Source organism: Arabidopsis lyrata (assembly GCF_000004255.2).
Source record: "Arabidopsis lyrata subsp. lyrata unplaced genomic scaffold ARALYscaffold_8, whole genome shotgun sequence".
NCBI classification, from domain to species: domain Eukaryota; kingdom Viridiplantae; phylum Streptophyta; class Magnoliopsida; order Brassicales; family Brassicaceae; genus Arabidopsis; species Arabidopsis lyrata.
The window spans coordinates 21,171,133-21,192,124 of record NW_003302548.1 but is presented as its reverse complement, the minus strand read 5'-3'; the positions used below and the strand labels follow the sequence as shown (position 1 = coordinate 21,192,124).

Sequence of the window (20,992 nt, the reverse complement as noted above, 5' to 3'; positions counted from 1 at the left end):
TCTTTGGATGTAGTAGACGAAGGCATTTGAGATACTATGATGATGAGAGCTTCTAACGAAGATGAACACTATGATGATGAACAAATCTCCAAGCTGCTGTTGAGATACTTCACCAAGGATCTAAGCCTACCAAATATCTTTTATATGGGAGAGATCTTGTTGAGAAACTGATTTTCAGGAGGGACGGAATTGGCGTGGGCCGCGTGTTTTACACGGTCTTGATCGAGGGAAAGAACGAGTCCGTTACAGTGGCTAGCTACAATAAGAATGGATAAAGATGTAGCCGAAATCCCTTTTGTGGCGACATTGTCTAGTTATAGGAGAAGTGGGAAGTACAGAGTGATGATGGAGAGTTGGATAAGCAGTCTTGAATGGGAGTTTGTATATTGGTCTTACCGGATGCACAAGAGGTTGCGACTACTTGGACTCTGCGGTTGGGGTTTTGGTACTCTGAGAGGCTGGAGTTATTAAAAGATGGGATGATATGCCACAATTTTCGTCCGATAAAAAGAGGAGAAGATGATGTAAGCTTAATTTACATGAACCCTAAGATCGTTTAACCAACATAATTAATCACTCAATATAAAATTATAAAAGAGAGTTAGCGGAGTACCTTTTTCATTGTATTGGAGATTTCTTAGCGAATGGGCTTTATGGGCCTTAATTGATTTTGTAAACCTTGTACGTTTCAAGGCTTTTTTTGTTGTCTTATAGTATTTTTTTTATTATTTTGGTAAAAGGGAAGCTTTTGTTGTGTGTCGCCGGCGACACTGAAACTCAAACGAACACTGTCCTAGCCTAATTTGAAGGAAGCCGGTGAATCCAAATGTCCATCAATCTGTCTCGTCTTTCGCTTCTCTCGTCCCCACGTATCTCGATTTCAACTCACGCTCCTCACAAAGGTCACTCTCTCTGTTTTGCTCTTTCTCGGGGGTTTTCAGCTAATTGACTTGGAATTCGATCACAAGTTTCAATTTTTACCGAGATTTTTGGTTTAATTAAGCAAGCTCTGATAAACGAATTTGTTCTCCAATTGCGTGTTTACAGGATACGTTTGTTGCTCGATGAAGTCTTACCGATTATCTGAACTTACTTCTTCCCAAGTTGATAGTTTGAAGTCACGCCCTCGCATTGACTTCTCTTCTATTTTCGCCACTGTAACTTCCAAACTCTTCGTCTTCTTCTTCGTTGACAACTTTCCCCTTCTCTTATTAATTTACTGTCAGGTGAACCCGATTATCGACGCTGTTCGTAGCAATGGGGATACTGCTATCAAAGAGTCAGTGACTCATTCTCTGTCTTTCATTTTCACTCTTCTTATTTCCCCAAAAGAGATGGAAATGAGGATTCTTTTTTTGTTTCAGATACACTGAAAGATTCGACAAAGTCCAACTGAACAAAGTTGTGGAAGATATGTCTGAGCTTTCTGTTCCTGAGGTAGTTGATTAACTTTTTTATATAAATGTTTTGAATGCTCTTTCATTTGTATGTTAAATTCATTTCCTTTCTCTGTATCAATGCTTTTTGTGTTCAGCTCGATTCCAATGTGAAAGAAGCGTTTGATGTTGCGTATGACAACATATATGCATTTCACTTGGCCCAAAAGTCAACTGAGAAAAGCGTTGAGAATATGAAAGTAAGTCTATTCATTTACCCATTACGTTCTTAAGTCTTCTTCACACTAATCTTTGGTTGTGAACTCTTTGTTAGGGTGTCAGATGTAAAAGGGTGTCTAGATCTATTGGCTCTGTAGGTCTTTATGTGCCTGGTGGAACAGCTGTTTTGCCATCAACTGCTTTGATGCTTGCAATTGTAAGCTCTCATGTTTTTATACTTGTTCATTGTTCTTGTAATTCTGTAATTATCTGTTCTTCTTTTTCCTTACCTTATACTTCTCTCTCAGCCTGCTCAAATTGCTGGATGTAAAACAGTTGTTCTTGCAACTCCACCAAGTAAGGATGGAAGCATATGTAAGGTAGTACCCGAGCTGTCTTTTTTTCCTGGGAATATTATTCATGAGTACTCACATTTTTTATCTATCTTGCTGCTGAGCTCATGAGTTTTTTTTTTATCTTGTTTCAGGAGGTTCTGTATTGTGCCAAGAGAGCTGGTGTAACTCACATACTCAAAGCTGGTGGAGCGCAGGTGTGATTGTGTTAGTTTTTTTCCGCTTATGTTTTCATGCTGGTGATTATTTTTTTCTCTCTATGATTGTAGTCATTTCGATTTTGATTTGCAGGCTATAGCTGCCATGGCCTGGGGGACAGATTCTTGTCCAAAGGTTGAGAAGATTTTTGGTCCTGGGAACCAGTATGTTACAGCTGCTAAGATGATTCTTCAAGTACAGATATCGTTCCTCAGTTACTTATGGTCTCAACTTGTTTAGACTACTCTTTAACCTTTTTTTTTCCTCTTACTGCAGAACAGCGAGGCAATGGTCTCAATTGATATGCCTGCTGGTCCTTCAGAAGTCCTAGTTATTGCTGATGAACATGCTAGTCCAGTTTACATTGCAGCAGACTTACTTTCTCAGGTATTTCCATGAAAATGTTGCAATTTTCAACATAACATATCCGGATGAGTTTGTGTCTGCCTTATTGTTTTCATCAGACCTACAGAAAGCGGCTAACTTGTACATTTCTTTTTTTGGTTTCTCTGCAGGCTGAGCATGGTCCAGATAGTCAAGTTGTTCTTGTTGTTGTAGGCGATGGTGTAGATCTCAACGCCATCGAAGAAGAAATTGCCAAGCAGTGCAAAAGCCTTCCTAGAGGAGAGTTTGCTTCAAAAGCACTAAGTCACAGTTTCACAGTGTTTGCTCGAGATATGATTGAGGTACCCCTCTCATTAAGATGCACCCTTACTGTTACTATCTCAAAACAACATCTGTAACATCACTGTATGATCTTCAATTCTCCAGGCAATATCTTTCTCAAATCTGTATGCACCAGAACATTTGATCATCAATGTCAAAGACGCTGAGAAATGGGAAGGACTGATTGAGAACGCGGGCTCGGTTTTCATAGGGCCATGGACTCCAGAGAGTGTCGGGGATTATGCGAGCGGGACAAACCACGTTCTTCCAACATATGGATATGCAAGAATGTACAGTGGCGTCTCTCTCGACTCTTTCCTGAAGTTCATGACTGTACAATCTTTGACAGAGGAAGGTCTGAGAAACCTTGGTCCTTATGTGGCGACAATGGCTGAAATCGAAGGTTTAGATGCACACAAGAGAGCTGTCACTCTCAGACTCAAGGATATCGAAGCTAAACAGCTTGCCCAAACAAATTGAGATTCAGATTCAGGCAAAAGAAGCAAAAATTCTTTTTGTATTGTATGAACATATTTGGTTTCCTGAGATTGGATAATAATAAAATAAGAGATGTTGGAAAACTGTTATTACCATCTGGTTTTTCATTATTTGGATATCATTGAACCTTTGACGAAGCACACAATGGGATTCCAAATATATCTTGTTCTTTACAAACGGTTTACACAGAAAACTTCAAAGAGCAACAAAGAAAAAATCTGCTAAAGGAATGAATGATAATATCGTCTTGTTGATCAAATTCTTCAAGAACTGCAGCGGGAAATTTAACAGACCAAACAAGACATGTCTTGAGTTTTAGTTCTTGCAATTCTTAATAATTATTACAAGGAAACATTAAAACCATGTCGATGGTGCAACCACATTTGTTTATTAACATCAAAAATCCTCTTTTTCCTTCCTTTTGCGCGGTTGATTGATTTGCATTAAGCTTGGGAGATAAGAAGAAGAGCACACAAGTGGCCGGATATATCCAACACGGTCAGCTTGCCAACCAACATTTTGGAGCTTCTCCGAGACTCACATACTTGAAGTAACCATCCTCACCCATGATAAAAAGCTGTGTGGTAGGGATGTGCTGTCTCGGTGGGTGCATATCCGTCTACATCAAAAACCACAGCAACTTTCTCCTCCTCGTCAATGAAAAAGCTCCCAGCTCCAACGCGAAACTGAACATGACCAACACTCTCCTTGATAACTGCTGCTGCTGCTTTACCTCAAAGCCATTCTTTGGATAAAGCGTCCCATAATTTGCAAGTGCATCGCACTTCTCTCAAAGATGTTATCGGAATCCTCGTCAGTATCTTCTCCCCTACCAGTTTCGGTGGAAGATCCTTCGTCATTCTTCCTCACATGTAATCTTTTGAAAATTACTAGGGTTTCTCTTGTATATACACTCTGTTTTGTTTTCACCGTCTAAATAATTAGGGTTTAACAAAACAGAGTATTTGTTCACAGTTCACACAATAAGAGGCGTTTAAACCCTAATTATTAGATAGATAAAAGAGGCAAAAAATTGTTTCTGTATTGTGTGAACAGATTTGGTTTCCTTAGATTGATTGATGAGAAATCATAATCACAATTTGGATTTTTCATTAGGCAAATCAAAAGCATTTACGCTCAAGATCATTAAGCCAAAGAGTAAGTTAGTGAATGTGTTGACTTTTGACTAACACAAAATAGGATTCCAAATATACAAGTCTGACAGTGACTTCAAGATTATACAGGAGACTTCAAGAGCAATAAAGAAAAAAAAAAGTGCTAAAAGAATGATGAAATCGTCTTGTTGATCAGTTTCTTCTAGCTCAAGCCGGCAAAGGTTCTTCGAGAACTGCAGCGGGAAAGTACCAGACCAAACAAAACATGTCTTGGGTTTAGTTCTTGCAAGTCTAACAAGGAGAAAAAGAAGAAGAAGATGAAAGGAAAAACCTTTTGTTTTTGTGGCGGATTCAGCTGGTGTGATTTCTGCATTGGAAGCGACAGGAGTTTTTGTTGGCACATCCGGAAGATCCAGCTTGTCAGATTCTTCGGACTCCTTCGTAGGCACTTGAGGCATCTCATCAACAATAAGCTTTAAGCAAAACATACATCACCATGAGTCTCTTTATCTAGTAAAGATAATAATACACAATTTTGGTTTTTGTAGACCCATACCTGACTTTCTAGGTTGTCAAATTCTGCTAATACATCTTCTTCATCCTCTGCTGATAGCTTCTCTCCCAGAATAGCATTCAGCTCCTGACATTCGGAAATGTAAATAGAGTCATCAAACACAGAAGCTCGACTAAAAGATTATAGAAGATTCAATCTAGACGAGCTCAGAACAAAATGTGCCACGCAAAGCAGTGATCAACTATGAAGATATTTACATTCTGACAAAGCGGATAACTTGTAATAATGAAAAAAAAATGATCAGAAACCCAAAAGTATTTAGACTCACATCTTGATAAGCTTTAGCATCAGCAGTATCATCCATAAGTTTTTGAACATCATCAAGGTCCAACTCGCTTTGAATGGCCTTAATAGCACTATTACCCTGCTTTAAGCTCTCAAACACAGCCTTTTGTTTGCTCGTAAGTTCAATATCTGCTAACTGAGAGTTCACATGACAGTTTTGAGAATATGTCTCGTTGAAAAGCCATAACTATGCATCAAAAGAGATGATGCTGAATACAAAACATACACAAAAGGAGAAAGATTTACTTGTTGTTCAACATTGATGACCCACTGATCAACTTGCTTCAATAACTCTTCTTGGGTTCGTTTCTTCCTCAATGCTAACAAAGCTCTGTCCTTTCGCTTCTCGCGGATTAAGTCTCTTGCAGCTTGCTTTTCGGCTTCAATTACTTTCTCAAGCTAAATTAGCAAAATTTGAGAAGATGGGTAACAAAGAGATGAGCCATCAGTACCAACAAACAATCAAAAGAAACATTAAAAACAAATCAAAACCATCCATTGAACAACAATCGACCAATTAGGATATTTTGATCTCAGATTCCAAAAAAGAAAGACCTTTTGCTGATATTGACTAAGCTTGCGTCTTTGGGTTTTGAGAGAGAGAATCGCTCGATCAACCTCCGTGATCTGTGGTTTCTTCACGAACAAATTTCCCATCTTTTCTTCACTTTTATCGACTCCAAAAATCAAACAATTCCGACGAGCAGAAATAGCAAGATCGAGACCAAATCGATCAAGTTTCTAGATTTCCGAAAGATGTTGGTCGTCAATTTCAAACCAAGTCCCAAATTTTTTCCCTTTTCAGTTGGATCAACAGTATGCATACATATCTCGAGAGGAAAACACGAACCGGACCGAGAAAATCTAACTCGTTCATCAATCAAAAACCGAACCGTAATTCTTGCAAAGCGCGGTTAGGTTTGTTCGTTTTATAAATCGGTCGGACCGGCCGGTTTGGGATCATGAGTTTGAATCCTTTGGCTGGTTCAAAACGTCGTCGTTTGCGCATATGAATCTAATGCCAGACAGATCCTAAATCTCGTTCTCGACGACGGAAAGCAAAGTAGCTGGCTAGGTCCAAGATCGAAGCTTTGGATTTGTAAACCCGGTGAGTCTCACTCTCTTCCCAATCGTTCTTTGTTGTGTTTGGTATTTCGATTTTAGGTGTTATAACTTCTACTTGGCATGATTCGATTTTGTACGTTTTGCTCTTCTCTTGAGTTTAAACATGAATAGATTCGATTTATATTCGTATTGATTGAAAGATTAACATGTATATGCTGCTTTGATTCGATTTTTATATCCTAGCGAGCTATCTTCTGCTGTCTTTGATCGCTTAAAAGTGGATATTTTGGTCACTCTCCTTCTACTTGTTTCTCTGGTTTCATCATATTGGTTTTGAATTGGTTATATATTAGTATTAAAGACTTGCTTTACCAGTCCTTATAGGTTGTGTTTTACAGTTTTAGCTTCATTTAGTTCCAATGGAATCTGTTCCACCATCTCCCATTACATGGCCAGATGGGGGAGGTCTCACCAACGAGTGGGTACATGGGCTTATGTCGTCTTTCCAATGGTCTTCATGGAATCTACCTCCTTCCCAGTTACCTTCACTTTTGCCAGTCAGCGTCTTTGATTCCCTCGTCCTCACCGCTTCCAAAATCCTCCACAAAGAGCGCAACTGCGTTCATATCGATGGCCTTGATTCTGAGTCCAACGTTGTTGTGGTTGGTGACATTCATGGTCAGCTCCATGACCTTCTCTTCCTATTGAAAGATACTGGCTTTCCTTGTCAAAACCGGTTTTATGTATTCAACGGCGACTATGTGGATCGTGGTGCTTGGGGACTCGAGACCTTCCTTGTTCTCTTGTCCTGGAAGGTAAACTCTTTACTAGCTGTTTTGCTATTGTCTCAAGTCTTAGTTTTTCTTATTCTTTTTGGTTGTTTAGGTTCTGATGCCGGACAGAGTCTACCTACTCCGTGGTAATCATGAATCAAAGTATTGTACATCTATGTATGGTTTTGAAAAGGAGGTGCTCACAAAATACGGAGACAAGGGAAAACATGTTTACCGCAAATGCTTGGGTTGCTTTGAAGGTCTTCCTTTGGCTTCCATAATTTCTGGACGTGTTTATACAGCACATGGAGGGCTTTTCCGCAGCCCAGTCTTGCCTAAGAGAACAACAAGGGGGAAAAAGAACCGTCGGGTAGTTCTTCTGGAACCTGAGCCGAGCTCGTTGAAACTCGGTACCTTAGATGAGTTGATGCAAGCTCGAAGATCAGTTCTTGATCCTCCTTGGGAAGGTTCAAACTTGATTCCCGGGGACGTTTTATGGTCTGATCCTTCAATGACTCCGGGCCTTTCACCAAATGAACAGAGAGGCATTGGTCTTCTCTGGGGTCCCGATTGTACAGAGGATTTTTTGAAGAAATATGAACTAAAGGTGACACCAAAGTAGATATTGATGCTTGTTTGATTCCCAAATACTGATTCGGATGATTGGATCAAATATATTATTTTTGTTGGTGCAGTTGATCATCAGATCACATGAAGGTCCAGATGCTAGAGAGAAGAGAACTGGTCTTGGTGGGATGGACAAAGGATATACAATAGACCACAATGTCGAATCCGGAAAGCTTATCACTATTTTCAGTGCACCAGACTATCCACAATTCCAAGTATGTAATTTTACGCATTTGTTAAATGTATTTTCTAAAGATATGCGTTAAAAATAATTTTTGTGTGTGGTGTTGCCGTGTAGGCAACAGAAGAGAGGTACAAAAACAAAGGAGCATATATTATTTTGCAGGCGCCTGATTTCTCCGATCCTCAATTTCATAGTTTCGAGGCTGTTAAACCGCGACCAAAGGTAACTAACTCACTATGCTTATAATGAACCAATGAGTGGTTTTACGTTTTCGATACAAACATATCGACATTCGGCTTTTTAATGTGCAGGCGCATCCGTATTATGACTTTGAAAATGTGATTGATTCTGATGATGAGATGGATAAGTCGGCACTGGACACCAATGACGAACAACCAAATCGCTGACCGATCTTGGAAATAGCTGAAAAGGAGAAAGCTTGAAGTGAAGTGTTTTTACAGTTCATTATTTACAAAATGAAAATGAAACCAAATGTAAAGAAAAAGGATGAAGAAAACCATTTGTAGAATTAACATTTATTTATGGATGGAAAAGATGAAGAAATACGAAACCATCTTCAGTCTCAATTAGTTCTTAGTTTCTTGGTTCTACCACTTTTTGTTTAAACCGAAAAATCAATACAAAACCGAAGTAAACCGCCCCTTTTAACCACTAAAAGCCTTCTCTGTTCTCTAAGCCGGTTTAAGAAAATTACAGAAAACCTAGTCTCCTTGAAGATCGACGCTGGTGTCGATACTCGCCGGAACGTTCTTTGTATAGAATTGCTGCTAAATCGAGTAGTAGATTAGTCCAATGGAAGTTTGTGGGTCAAGTTATGTGTCTGTCGGCATTATAGTTTTCCTTGGGATTTTGACACATTTCTAGAATCTTATCCAAGACAAATTTCTGTGGTTATTAAATTCTAAGTAACAAGACAGCTTATTAAATGCCGAATTTGGTAGCAATTTGTTCAGATGAATGTATGTCTTCTTGTGAAAGACAGTATGAAGTGGAGGTTGATGCTAACTATCTTATGGTTCCTTATTGCACTTTGAAGCATTTATTGCAATTGTTTTCGGGTTTTTCTCTTGAGTGGGCTAAACTAATAATGGTCTTTTCTTTCTCGAAAGAGAGAACGAATCCGACAGGAGCCGTGAAGCATCTTCATTCTCAAATGGCACAAACTCAACACATTAAAGCTACTCAAGCATCTCCAAGGTCATTCCTTGTCTGTCACGGGGCATCTCAAGTAATAAAGCTTAAAGTTAACTGTCCTTTCAGCTAAATAGTTTGTTACTCATCTAAATTTTCACATGATCTTTCCCCCATTTCTTCACCGATATGGTTACAACATTTTTGCAAACCGTGAAATGTATGTTATCGCCAAACTTGACCCTTATATCGGAATCCATGTGGGTGGGTGGGTGTTGGTTTCTACTGTTGTGTAATTTGTTCATCGACATGTACTCACCACAATGTTTTTTCTTTTCTATTTTCATGTGCATAAATGTCTCTAAACAGTAATTGTTTAGCACTTCATGTCAAGCCTAAATTATTATTGGTGTCTTATCTTGTCTCCCTAATAAAAATTTTCCAACTGTTTAAGTCATGTGCCTTGAATTGTAGATAGTACTTTCAATGATTTTTTCATATAATTTACATTTGTCCACAAATCGTTAGTAATGATGTTTATTTGACAAGATTATAAAAGATAATGCGACAAATATGTGTGATGGATGATGAGACGAACCCATTTGAAAGAGGTCGCAACAAATGTCAACATTAGAGACCATCTTGATCTAGAGTTTTGTCTCGTTGACTTTAATGCCAAAATTGGACAATACATATAATGCATGTATCAGGCAATGCAAAAATATCTTCATTCATTTAATTTTCTTACTATAATAGATGTCACAACTTCTCTCACTGACAAGCATATAATGTTGGTTTTATTTCAATCTAAACCTTTTAGTTTCACTTCACATAAATTTGACGTCGAGCGAGGTGATATATTCGGTCCAGATCGGATGAAACAAGAAATTCATCGATGTTATCTTTATCCATATTTAAGATCATGGGATTAAGGTATTCGATTACAAATCTAGTATCCGTATGTGATTTCTTTGGCCGTTTTCCCAAAAATCTATATTTTGAATTAGTTAATTGGATGTTTTAGATCTTTTTTTTTTTGTTAAAAGGATGTTTTAGATCGTAAATTGATATATCTTAATTTGAATATTTAGGTATTTTATATTTATATATTTTGAATCTATATGTGACCATGTATTTAATTTGATCTGAATATTTCGCTGGATAGTATAATCTTTTGAACCGGATGTTTCAGTTTGTAACTATTGAATATATATATATATATTTCAATATTTGTCAGTATGTTCGTAGAACCATGCATTTTGAATAATTGAATACAATAACATGTACCAAGAGGGAAATCTTCATATGATAATAAAAAAAAAAAGACGTATATATATATATACAATTGTAATCAAGGTTTACTTTGACCTCTTCGGAAATCTAAAATAGCTGAACTGAATATTTATAACGAAAGGACAAATTGGATATGTCATTTTGGACTATGAAACTCACGAAAATGTTGACTAGTTTGTATACTTTCACACGTGTGCATGACTTAAACATATGATTAGGATCTTATGATATATGCGCCTTACACGTGTGAATGAGTAAAACACATAAACACAACTACACAAGTTACGATCCTTGCATGTAAAACGTAGGTAATAAGGAAACCGTTTAATGAATGATTCATACACTCTTTAAAAATAGACATTTCAAATGCATACGATTCACTTAATGCAGAATAATACTCTCAGTGACAATTAAACATTCGATCATTTTATATTTACTAGCCAAATCTACTTATTACCCCACTTCTGTAAAATATAACGTAAAATTTAAAATAAAACAGTAAATGAATAAAAATAAAATAAAAGTACCTTAATGCGAAGAGGTGTAAATGAAACGGTCAATTATTAAAGTATGTAAAACTTTACCGGTGAGGTCCGTATTTGGATTTATTATGTGAGTGAAGAGGGACCTATATGCAATTAAAGCCTGTAGGACAAAAAAGATTTACTGTACGGTTAAAAAAAAAAAAAAAACAGGAAATGTAAAAAAGTCAAAAAGCAGATATATGACATGTGCAAATCTCCATCGCGCCTTTATTACCATCTACCGCTTTCTCTCTTTCCTTGTTCAACCCTCGAGATTACGGATAGTGAAAGAGAAGCTGCAAATTTCCCAATTTATCAAAAAATAGAAATTTCATATTTTTTCAAATTGATTCTCTCCGAAACCAAAAAAATATCTTGTGAGAACTGCTACTGCTACTGTGATCCATGGCGGAGGAGATGGCTGCCGATGAAGTTACAGCTCCTCCTCGTACGGTTCTTATCATCTCCGCTGGTGCTAGCCACTCCGTCGCTCTTCTCTGTACGTCTCTCTCTCTATCTCTTCTTCTTCGTTGTTTTTTTTTCTATTACGGACACAAATGGTCACCGGGATTGTGAAATCGGCTACGAGTTCTCTTGATCTGACCTTTAATCGAGTTTCCCTTACTCTAGTGTCTTTCGTCGTCTACTAGTGGCTAAGAGATTGTTCGATGTTTTGATTTTGAACATTTTGGTTTGATTTTGTAGCTGGTGACATTGTTTGTTCTTGGGGTCGAGGAGAGGATGGACAGTTAGGTCATGGAGATGCAGAGGATCGACCTTCTCCCACGCAGCTTAGCGCGTTAGATGGCCACCAAATTGTTTCCGTTACCTGTGGTGCTGATCACACTGTTGCTTATTCACAATCTGGCATGGAGGTCTACAGTTGGGGATGGTTTGTTTCTCATCTTCTTTGCTGCTTCACTTTTTTTTTACTGAATCAAGTGTTCTTCAGTCTGTAGATATTGCTATAAGCTTTTGTGTAGAAAACAGTAACTAATACACTCTCTTGCCCACATTTTAAGCCTTATGTATGTGTTTCTTGCAGGGGGGATTTTGGGAGATTAGGCCATGGTAACTCAAGCGACTTGTTTACTCCCCTACCAATCAAAGCATTGCACGGTATTCGGATCAAGCAGATTGCTTGTGGGGATAGTCATTGTTTAGCTGTCACTATGGAAGGAGAGGTCCAGAGGTATTTTCTCTTTGTTATTCTTCTTATCCTTATGTGCAATTAATTACAGTTTACATCTTGATGATTTTCACTGGATTTTGATTTGGTTATTGTGTACATTGCCTTTTTAACGTTTTGCCCGTCTTCTCTTTTTTTTTCTTACATATCTCTTTAACCTTTGTATATAAAGTTGGGGGCGCAACCAGAATGGTCAACTTGGTCTGGGGGACACCGAAGATTCTCTAGTGCCTCAGAAGATTCAAGCCTTTGAGGTTTGTGTCGCTAAATATTCTTCTAATGGCGTAATGCTAACATCTTTTTTCGTTGTAGTTTCCTCAACTTACCAAATACTATGCTTCAGAATTGGGTCAATGTTGGGTCCAATTCTGCAGCTTGATCTTCTTAAAACATATGACTGTTACTAATTAAGGGTCCACATCTGATATCATAATTTAAGTTATCGAATGTAGGAGTGGTAAATACTGAATTGGCTGTCTAAAAAATAGCTGCAACTATGTGTTATACTATCTGCAAACACAGATAGAAGGTAGGATCTATTGATAATTGCTCTGACTAGGTAAATTAATAGATTAAGTGATTAGAGACCGTGAGTTTATGTTGGCAGTGTTACATCAACACTTTAAACTTGTAATGGGTGCAGGGAATACGAATCAAAATGGTTGCTGCTGGTGCGGAACACACTGCTGCGGTTACAGAAGATGGTGACCTATATGGATGGGGCTGGGGAAGATACGGAAATTTGGGATTAGGTGACCGGAATGACCGCTTGGTTCCTGAAAGAGTTACCTCTGCTGGGGTAAGCTTGAAGACTCTTGTTCAATACTTTTTTAAGGACCTGTCACTTGCTTAAACTTGCATTTGAAGTTCAGTATACATGAAATAAATCGACGATAGCTCAACATGCATTGCATTGTTCCGCTTTAGCTGTATATATTGATGGAGTTTGAAATATATGCAGTCTAATTTCAGTTAATGGGTTTCAAGGAAGTGACCATACAACTTTTAGAAATGATCAGGCCTTTGGTATTCTGAATCTGAAAAGTTCATGAAATAAAGTTTAGTTCATGGATCATTGATATCATGCACCCTCGCCTTAAGTCTCTATTTATTTCGACTCACTTGACTCTCGTTTTCCTGGTTGTAACTACAATTTTAGGGTGAGAAGATGTCAATGGTCGCTTGTGGATGGCGGCACACAATATCAGTTTCCTACTCTGGAGCATTATATACTTATGGATGGAGCAAATATGGACAGCTAGGACATGGAGACTTGGAGGATCACCTTATTCCTCACAAATTGGAAGCACTGAGCAACAGTTTTATCTCCCAGGTTTCACTTAGGCCCTATAAATCCAATACATATTTGTACATCTGAAATATCCAACAGATGGGATAGCAATACTATTATTTCTAAAACGTTCTAACAGTTTTTGCCTGCTGAAGAAAAATGGCCTCATTGTATATACTTCTGTTGGTTGTCTTCTTCTGTTCAACATCTTTTGGACTTACTGTTCGGTTATTTTCCCAGATTTCGGGAGGTTGGAGACATACAATGGCATTGACTTCAGATGGAAAACTATATGGATGGGGTTGGAATAAGGTCTAGAATGTCTTCCCTTTTGTTTTTATCTGGACTTTATTTCGTGGGAATGTATAGAACACGTGTGTTTATCTACACATTCACTGCTATTTGCATTCAGTTGCTTTATGCATGCACTTAGATGGCATTTTAAGAAAACAACAATGCATATATTGGTTAACTTTAGTAACTCATCTGGAATAAAACAAGCTTCTAATTCTCTCTCTTTTAGCCTGCAGTTTGGGCAAGTAGGAGTCGGCAATAATTTAGATCAGTGTTCTCCTGTGCAAGTGCGATTTCCCGATGATCAGGTATGTTATCTTTCTATGACCCCTAGAAAAGTTTAATGAGAAAACTCGTCACATTAGTTTACCAGCTATATAATCATAATAATCATTGCATTCTCAATTCGTTGTTTCCAATGCACACATAACGTTGTGGAATTTCACAGAAAGTGGTTCAAGTCTCATGTGGATGGAGACATACCTTGGCTGTTACTGAAAGAAATAATGTGTTTGCGTGGGGTAGAGGTACAAATGGACAGCTCGGCATTGGAGAGTCAGTTGACAGGTAAAAATGTGATCTTTGAATCTCTCATAAATTTATGTTTTCTGCTTTGCATATCTTGGTGTTATGAACAGAAATATGAAAATTGGCCAGTAAGATCGTTGTTTCCACCAAAATCACTGCTTTTCAATCCCACTCACTACCTATCTTAATAATGTGAAATGGATATTTGGTTTGGTGTTTATAGGAACTTTCCCAAGATTATAGAGGCACTGAGCGTCGATGGAGCAAGTGGGCAACATATAGAATCTTCTAATATCGATCCATCTTCAGGTATTTAAAAAATACCACTTTAAACTGTTCTGAAAACGACACGAGAAGTGATTAAATGATTCAATTTTTCCATTGCCTTGTTGCCAGGGAAAAGCTGGGTGTCCCCTGCAGAGAGATATGCAGTTGTTCCTGATGAAACGGTAAGCCTATATTTTGTTAATTCTACTAAACTTTATCCAATACTTAAACTACAAGGAAAGCAAATGGGACAATTTTATCAGCTTAGAACCATATTTTACTGATTAATCATTGTTGCTCATGAACTGAAACCTGATACCTTGCGCTGTCAAGATCTTGGATTGTTTTCAAGGATGAAAGTATATGAGTGTGATTTTGAATTTGGTTTTGTGTGTTAGGGCCTAACCGATGGTTCAAACAAAGGTAATGGAGGTGATATCAGTGTTCCACAAACTGATGTCAAGCGTGTACGAATTTGAGCTTGAGACACTTCCGTTTTTTTTCTTCCGGTTCTTCCGTTGGATTGGATTCGAAGGTGTTTCAGTGATCTCTTTTGGGTTGAGGTTTGTAGTAAGAGTACGTCTGTCTAGTTTGGGATTGTATTTTTGTTGTTGTTGTTGTTGTTGTTGTTGTTAGTTTGTAACTTGTGATGCTTCCTTGTCTTGGCTCTAGTCTTAGGGTATGTACTTTTTTTTCCTCACCATAATAATGCCTTCTTGTTCTATATCTTTCATTTCTTAAAAAGCTTCTGTTTTTCTCTTCAACCAATATACAACATATGTTTTAACTTTTAAGAGATTTTCTTTTTGTCTTGCTTTTTTTTTGTATTTTTCGTATGTGAATTAAAATATGATAAGATAAGAGTAGTGACCCGCTGACTTTTCGAGTATGTGAAAATTTACGGAGAAAATCAAATTCATTGACGGTACTACAAATTTTTAAAAATGAGAGTACATATGAGCAATTTGATGGATTTTTGTAATAGTTGATTTGATGATCGAATGTCGAAAATAAGAAGTAAAAGGGAAAAAAATATCAATTTTATTTTATCAATCAATATCAAAACTAAAAAAGAAATGTGATAACAGATTAACAAGTACTAAATTTTTTTAATCCAAGTGTGAAACCACTCGAGAACGGGAGTAATGTATATATTTAGTTTACAACTTTCGGGTACGTTTTAGCCTGTGGGCACAACATGCTACATGCATGTTTCATATTTCTATATTTTCTAGTCTCAATCCGAAGAGTAGAGAATATGAAGAATTCTAATGGACCAAGTGATGGATATTTCATCATCCGATGTCAAAAAAGAAAAAAAAAAAGAAAAAAGATTTCTTCATCATCAGCCAACCTAGTTAGCTGCCAAATATTTTTGGGGTATAGTGGAAATTTTCTATTGGGTAAAGTTGATGTGGGTGATTCTCTTTTAAGCAAAACCATCCAAATTGCTCTTTTAGTGTTTCTCTTTATGTGTCGGGTTTCTTTCCCTTAATTATTCGAAATGGATGTCACTTAGATTCGATTCCATGTTATCACCTTTTTCAGTTCCAAGTCGCCATTCAAACTATCTAATGATTCTTGATGTCTCATCCACGAGTTTTCCATTCCCAACATTTTCTTGCTTTTTTTTTTCTTTCTCAATTTCCGTCAAATATATGATCATTTCGCAATCTTCTTTTATTCACATACACTTATTATACATACGAATACGATCATCTCATAGCCATAATAATTCTTTATTTGCATTTTAAGAGAAGCAATAAATCTTCGATTTTGAATCTTTAAAACATCTTTTAAAAACATGCAACTTTGAAAGAAAAAAACAAGTATAATTTTTAACTAGCACCGACATACAATTTTTTTTTTTCTTCTGTAAAACTGTATAGTAGACGTCTGTTCAAATTATATATTCAAGTTGTTTTTTCTTAAAACATCTTTTTCATAACTCTATGTTAATCTATAATTCATTTTATACATAAATCTATGTTATTTGCAAAGCCACATTAATTTATTGTATTAAAATCCATATATGGCTAACAACATATCATTTGTTAACGAACTTTTCACTTAACAGCACGTCAATTATAGATTGAGAACACATGATAAATATAAATTACGAAAGATAATAATTATACTAAACGAAGAAACTTTAACATTATTCACATTTCCCCAAATGAAATATATTAAAATTAGCCACCAAATTTGTATCTTTTGTTTTTTCCTCCAACACCTTCTTCTTCATCATCATCATGATTTTCTTTAGTAAGTAGTCTTGAACGGCTTGTAAACCTTAAGGTCAAGCATTACTCCGGCGATGGAGCCAACTCCGGCAACCAATGTGATCATCAAACAACCACAGCTCAACATCTGCAGACAAACCCACTTCATACTCCATCTCTCAACCTTCCTCTGTCTTATATACATCTCAACCGGAAAGTAAACCGTCAATGGCCAAAACCCTAACGCACCTAAAATCCCCACGACGTCGTTGAAAAACGGCATAAGCATCGATATCACAGTGGTCAAAACCACAAACCCGCTCCGGTAAACTGCTCTGAAAACGTTGACTTTGTAAGGTGACCTAATACCAGGGATTCGGATTTCGTATTCCTTGGTGACCAAGTCACTGTCAGGAAACCTAGCGGCAGCTTGTTTTTCAATAAAGGCGAAGATGGGCTGAGCAAAGACTTGGTAAGCTCCTACGAGGTGGACAACAATGGCAGCGTTAGCCACGTCAAGGAGCCAAAACGGATTGTAGAAACCAAAACCGGTTAAGAGGTTTCCCGGTGCTGCATCTCCAAAGGCGGCATAGCCCATACAACCACATAGCAGGTAAAATGTCGTTGTAACGGCGATGCTGATTCTTGTGGCGATCTTCATCGTTTTTGATTCTGCTGGTGGAGATTTTACAGTGTCCTAATCAAAAACCCCCACCCCAAAAAAAAAGTCAGAGATTTTGTAAACTCTTATAGAAAACAGATGATATAACCGTTTATTACATAACGGTCAGGTTCTTTATTTTACCTGAATTTCGATAAGAACAACAGAGTATGAATAAGCAAAGGCAATGTCTCCAAGTGCTTGAAAGGTTCTCCATATCTTCTGGGTCTGAGTCACTGCCCCGATGCTAATTCCGGTGAGACTTCCCTTGACAACCCCATTGGCTGAAACACATAGAGTTAGTTAAACACTCTGCTTTGTTGATTATTGCAAAGAATCTTTAAAGTAATTCTCTTTTACCTGCGACTTGAATGATTCCGAGAGCTAAACCGATTGCAGAGTATGTGAAGGACATGATAGCAGCGACAATGGAGAGCCACCATATCTGGTCAAAATCTTTGATCTGAGAGAGCAAGATCTCGGTTACACCAAACATGATCATGTATGGATTGCTCGACATGTGACACGGATTTTTCCCTCCGCTCTCATGGAAACAGTTGGACCTCTTGATCGCCCTGCAAGATCGATCCGATACAACCAAATTTTAAAGGCTTTTATCTCATTATATAGTGTTCCAAAATATACTAGTTTGTGAGAAAGAGAGACTCACATCATACTTATAGATGCTGCGATTGTGTACCCGACCGTGATACCAAAGAGATTCAAATACTGAATCAGCCCACATATCTTGAACCTAAAGCCACCTGTCAGAAACAGAGCATTTCAGAACACAAAACAGGGCGAAACAGAGTAAAACAACCTAAAAACAGAGCAATCAAAGCGTATGCAGAGGAAAACAGAGAATCAAGAGTTGATACCGAGGATTGATCGGACAGCGTCCATGTAAGTATAGTTTCTCTTCCCAGAGACAGGATCTCCGGTTCTGTAGCAGTCGCTAAGAAGAGTCGAAGAGTAGTAAGTGACAAAAGAGAACAAGAACATCACTGCAGGACCTGCGATCCAACCGAGTTGACCTATAGCCCACGCAAGCGATAGAACACCAGAACCAATCACAGCGGTTATAATATGCGCACTCGCGGTCCAAATTGTCCCTGAAGCAAACGAAAATCGCGGTTTTTCTCTTTGAATCATTCATTTCATAGGTGTAAAGTAACTAACAAGGGGGTTTATTTAATTTTACCTGAACGTTTAAGCCGGCCATCGTCATCGAAACATTTGAAAGCTGGCCGTGGAACATCCATCTGGTTTTTAGAGTGAAATCAAAGTTATGAGGATTCACTAGTTTTGAAAAACGGTTAGGACTAACAGATAATGGCGGTTATAGTTTTCTATAAACCAAAAAAAAAAGAACTTGAAAGAGGGAGAGAGTAGTAATAGTACCTTCACTTATTGAGCTCTAAGAAATTAGACAAAGGTATGCACAAAATTAAACCCCGGCCCTCAAAGAAATGCTATGCAGAAAAAAGAAAGAAATGCAAAAGAGAAATAATGAGATGGGTGGTGAGAGAGCAGTTGCTGCTGCATATTGAGTGTCTTTGGGTCATCATCTTTTATAAGCCATCAAAAGTGGAGAGGAATCTTTTTCTAATTTCTTTGATAAATTATTTAAGAAATATACAGGTCAGATATGTAAAAGTCGGCTACATTTATATCATTGTTTAAAAGAATGGTGTGGGTATTAGAGTATCTGACAGTCTGAGCCGATTTTTTTTTTTTTTTTTTAACACACTTTGTAGTATTCTTCTCCTACCTTCTTTCATACTTTGTGTGTGAGGGATTTTACGTGTACTCTTCTTCTCGAGTGTTTTATTCTTTTCGCATCCACTAATGCCAGGATCATGCCATGGCTCAATAGATCAAACATCTTGATTGACAACCTGAATCTAGATTTCGAATACTTTGTGCTCTACTATAAGTTAATAGTGGTGTATATATGATTTCATTATCCGAATTTGAAGATCCCAAATATCCTCAGAAGTCAGATCTTAAACATCTAATTACATATTTTATTACAAAATTTATATTTTCATAGATGTAATAATTTTGAAAAAAACAAATAAAATAAATGGTGCCCCATACTAAATACTTTCCTGGATCCGCCACTGATTGGAATCATTTAAATTCTAATCCCCTAACCCCATAATGAATTTTTAATCATTAGACTATCATGAGTTGGTATAGAAGATTAGTTTTCTGTTTAAGATAAAACTGAAATTTATAAAGACCTGCTTCCATAATATCTTTATTTCAGTTTAAGAAGTTAATTTGTAATCATAGATATGCGTATACGGAAATTTGTTAGTTCTATCAGTTTAGGTTCCGACAATAAAAAAGAGCAGAAAAAGGAGTTAATTGTCAATTGTAGATTTCAGATATGTTTGGTTTTTCTTTTAGGTGAGTCAAAATATTCTTGGTTTAAAGGAACAAAATGTAAAGCAAAAATGCATGATGAGAATAGAATCGAATTTGTCATGCAAATGCTATTATCTACCATTATAATTTCTAAAGAGTATCTTTGAACACATTCAAAATCTCGTTTTCAATTCCAAGATTCTTAATTTTGAGTGTGTTTTTCTTATATTCCACTACATTCTAAAATGTGTAATATTTTAGTTTTAATTCGAGACGAGATTCATGAACGGAATATTGTTTGGGAAACATGAGGTTTTAATTTAAAGTGAAGATGGTCTTTAGACCTACAAGAGTTAGGTAGTTTACGTGACTCTTGTTACACAGAATTTTGGCATCTTATTTCACCTACACGGATCTAACATTATCTAATAAAGGCAAACTTTACATACTTAGATTTCTTAAACAGTAAACACTAAACAATATAAGTTGTCCAAAAAATCAAAATCTAGCCCACAGAATCTGATAGATTGTTCGACTATTTTGATATTCATGACTCCTAAAACGTGTAATCCTAGATTTTTCATGGGTTGATTAGGTAAAAAGTAAAAGGATTTGAAAATAATTAGGCAGCAATGTCAGGAAAGATTATTTGACCGATCTGACTATAAAACGAATTATTTTTCCCTATCAAAATTGTATCAATTATGATACCACGAATTCTGAAATTATCAAATCTAAACTCTTTATATGAAGATAAACAACAATGCGAAGTGACTTTCAAACTGTTAGCTCTTACAACTATTTAAGTCTAAAACTCAAATATATATATTAAAAAGTGTGATATTTCGTCGCCTGAAAAGCAGATATCGGCCACTGTTGAGAATTAGTAAAGAAGAACACAAGAAATGAAGAAGCTTGAGGAACAAGTAATGCCAGCAATGCAATAAGACACGTCAGACGCAGGACCACAAGACTCGAGTAGCCGTTTGCGTTGGTCACTAAAGCAACGTTTGAATGGTTAAAGCATTTCTTGTCTGGTTGTGGTAAAGTGCATCCCTGGATAAGCTCTACCCAAAGGAGCTAGAAGACAAATGCGAGAGGCAACTTCCTGGAAGCTGCAAAGGAGCGTCTTGAGGACTAAACGGGAAGGATCCAGAAGGAACCTAGCGCCTAAGTTCTCTTTGTCTATTTAAGCTGAGCATTGTGGAGAGAGAGAAAGTAGGAGAAACGTAGAGACATTCAATTGGGAGTAAACTTGTATTGAG

General features: G+C 37.1%; 6 protein-coding genes across 8 annotated transcripts in view; 3 read left to right on the top strand and 3 right to left on the bottom strand.

Annotated features, from left to right (window-relative positions):
- The first annotated feature begins 726 nt into the window (after positions 1 to 726).
- Positions 727 to 3,426, top strand: LOC9300949 (histidinol dehydrogenase, chloroplastic). The gene is made up of 12 exons (XM_002866535.2): positions 727 to 902; positions 1,048 to 1,157; positions 1,227 to 1,279; positions 1,365 to 1,437; positions 1,535 to 1,636; positions 1,711 to 1,812; positions 1,904 to 1,975; positions 2,083 to 2,145; positions 2,240 to 2,341; positions 2,423 to 2,533; positions 2,662 to 2,832; positions 2,918 to 3,426. Exons 1-12 carry the CDS (start codon positions 827 to 829, stop codon positions 3,290 to 3,292), a joined length of 1,410 nt encoding a protein of 469 aa, XP_002866581.1. The 5' UTR covers positions 727 to 826; the 3' UTR covers positions 3,293 to 3,426.
- A 974-nt stretch (positions 3,427 to 4,400) lies between these two features.
- LOC9302653 (vacuolar protein sorting-associated protein 20 homolog 1) lies at positions 4,401 to 6,098 on the bottom strand. The gene is made up of 6 exons (XM_021026111.1): positions 5,840 to 6,098; positions 5,531 to 5,683; positions 5,268 to 5,420; positions 4,982 to 5,065; positions 4,757 to 4,898; positions 4,401 to 4,658 (listed from the first exon to the last, which is right to left on the bottom strand). The coding sequence occupies exons 1-6, from the start codon at positions 5,939 to 5,941 to the stop codon at positions 4,633 to 4,635; spliced, it is 660 nt and encodes a 219-aa protein (XP_020881770.1). The 5' UTR covers positions 5,942 to 6,098; the 3' UTR covers positions 4,401 to 4,632.
- Positions 6,099 to 6,303: 205 nt separating this feature from the next.
- On the top strand, positions 6,304 to 8,520 carry LOC9302652 (serine/threonine-protein phosphatase 7). Of its 3 annotated transcripts, none has more exons than XM_021015481.1 (6): positions 6,304 to 6,392; positions 6,748 to 7,164; positions 7,235 to 7,729; positions 7,818 to 7,964; positions 8,048 to 8,155; positions 8,245 to 8,520. In XM_021015481.1, the coding sequence occupies exons 2-6, from the start codon at positions 6,769 to 6,771 to the stop codon at positions 8,338 to 8,340; spliced, it is 1,242 nt and encodes a 413-aa protein (XP_020871140.1). In that variant the 5' UTR covers positions 6,304 to 6,392; positions 6,748 to 6,768; the 3' UTR covers positions 8,341 to 8,520. The 3 variants fall into 3 exon arrangements, with proteins under 3 accessions (XP_020871140.1, XP_020871141.1, XP_020871142.1); XM_021015482.1 differs by having other exon boundaries at positions 6,734 to 7,164; XM_021015483.1 differs by having other exon boundaries at positions 6,310 to 6,392; positions 6,725 to 7,164.
- Positions 8,521 to 10,928: 2,408 nt separating this feature from the next.
- Positions 10,929 to 15,265, top strand: LOC9300948 (ultraviolet-B receptor UVR8). Its single transcript, XM_021029427.1, has 12 exons — positions 10,929 to 11,401; positions 11,608 to 11,794; positions 11,948 to 12,094; positions 12,264 to 12,345; positions 12,735 to 12,890; positions 13,251 to 13,424; positions 13,623 to 13,694; positions 13,913 to 13,984; positions 14,125 to 14,243; positions 14,428 to 14,513; positions 14,601 to 14,653; positions 14,870 to 15,265. The coding sequence occupies exons 1-12, from the start codon at positions 11,308 to 11,310 to the stop codon at positions 14,948 to 14,950; spliced, it is 1,323 nt and encodes a 440-aa protein (XP_020885086.1). The 5' UTR covers positions 10,929 to 11,307; the 3' UTR covers positions 14,951 to 15,265.
- A 1,216-nt stretch (positions 15,266 to 16,481) lies between these two features.
- On the bottom strand, positions 16,482 to 19,162 carry LOC9300947 (amino acid permease 4). Its single transcript, XM_021029420.1, has 7 exons — positions 18,756 to 19,162; positions 18,556 to 18,616; positions 18,233 to 18,466; positions 18,025 to 18,118; positions 17,715 to 17,929; positions 17,499 to 17,638; positions 16,482 to 17,390 (listed from the first exon to the last, which is right to left on the bottom strand). Exons 2-7 carry the CDS (start codon positions 18,614 to 18,616, stop codon positions 16,734 to 16,736), a joined length of 1,401 nt encoding a protein of 466 aa, XP_020885079.1. The 5' UTR covers positions 18,756 to 19,162; the 3' UTR covers positions 16,482 to 16,733.
- A 1,261-nt stretch (positions 19,163 to 20,423) lies between these two features.
- The window catches only part of LOC9302651 (probable glucan 1,3-alpha-glucosidase), a 14,605-nt gene continuing 14,036 nt past the window's right edge, over positions 20,424 to 20,992 (bottom strand). Inside the window, exon 7 of the mRNA XM_021024491.1 lies at positions 20,424 to 20,602. The gene's annotated coding sequence lies outside the window, so the exon portion shown is untranslated. The remainder of the gene's footprint in view (positions 20,603 to 20,992) is intronic.

Coding starts and splice junctions, on each gene's coding strand:
- LOC9300949 (XM_002866535.2), top strand. CDS start 827: ATGTCCATCAATCTGTCTCGTCTTTCGCTTCTCTCGTCCCCACGTATC. Junction 1,813..1,903: donor CTGCTTTGATGCTTGCAATT/GTAAGCTCTCAT, acceptor CTTCTCTCTCAG/CCTGCTCAAATTGCTGGATG. Junction 2,534..2,661: donor CAGCAGACTTACTTTCTCAG/GTATTTCCATGA, acceptor GTTTCTCTGCAG/GCTGAGCATGGTCCAGATAG.
- LOC9302653 (XM_021026111.1), bottom strand. CDS start 5,941: ATGGGAAATTTGTTCGTGAAGAAACCACAGATCACGGAGGTTGATCGA. Junction 5,066..5,267: donor ATGCTAAAGCTTATCAAGAT/GTGAGTCTAAAT, acceptor TCCGAATGTCAG/GAGCTGAATGCTATTCTGGG. Junction 4,899..4,981: donor TTGACAACCTAGAAAGTCAG/GTATGGGTCTAC, acceptor TTTTGCTTAAAG/CTTATTGTTGATGAGATGCC.
- LOC9302652 (XM_021015481.1), top strand. CDS start 6,769: ATGGAATCTGTTCCACCATCTCCCATTACATGGCCAGATGGGGGAGGT. Junction 7,165..7,234: donor TTGTTCTCTTGTCCTGGAAG/GTAAACTCTTTA, acceptor TTGGTTGTTTAG/GTTCTGATGCCGGACAGAGT. Junction 7,965..8,047: donor CAGACTATCCACAATTCCAA/GTATGTAATTTT, acceptor GTTGCCGTGTAG/GCAACAGAAGAGAGGTACAA.
- LOC9300948 (XM_021029427.1), top strand. CDS start 11,308: ATGGCGGAGGAGATGGCTGCCGATGAAGTTACAGCTCCTCCTCGTACG. Junction 12,095..12,263: donor ATGGAAGGAGAGGTCCAGAG/GTATTTTCTCTT, acceptor TTGTATATAAAG/TTGGGGGCGCAACCAGAATG. Junction 13,985..14,124: donor TGCGATTTCCCGATGATCAG/GTATGTTATCTT, acceptor GGAATTTCACAG/AAAGTGGTTCAAGTCTCATG.
- LOC9300947 (XM_021029420.1), bottom strand. CDS start 18,616: ATGGATGTTCCACGGCCAGCTTTCAAATGTTTCGATGACGATGGCCGG. Junction 18,467..18,555: donor TGGCCGGCTTAAACGTTCAG/GTAAAATTAAAT, acceptor CGTTTGCTTCAG/GGACAATTTGGACCGCGAGT. Junction 17,639..17,714: donor CGGAATCATTCAAGTCGCAG/GTAAAAGAGAAT, acceptor TATGTGTTTCAG/CCAATGGGGTTGTCAAGGGA.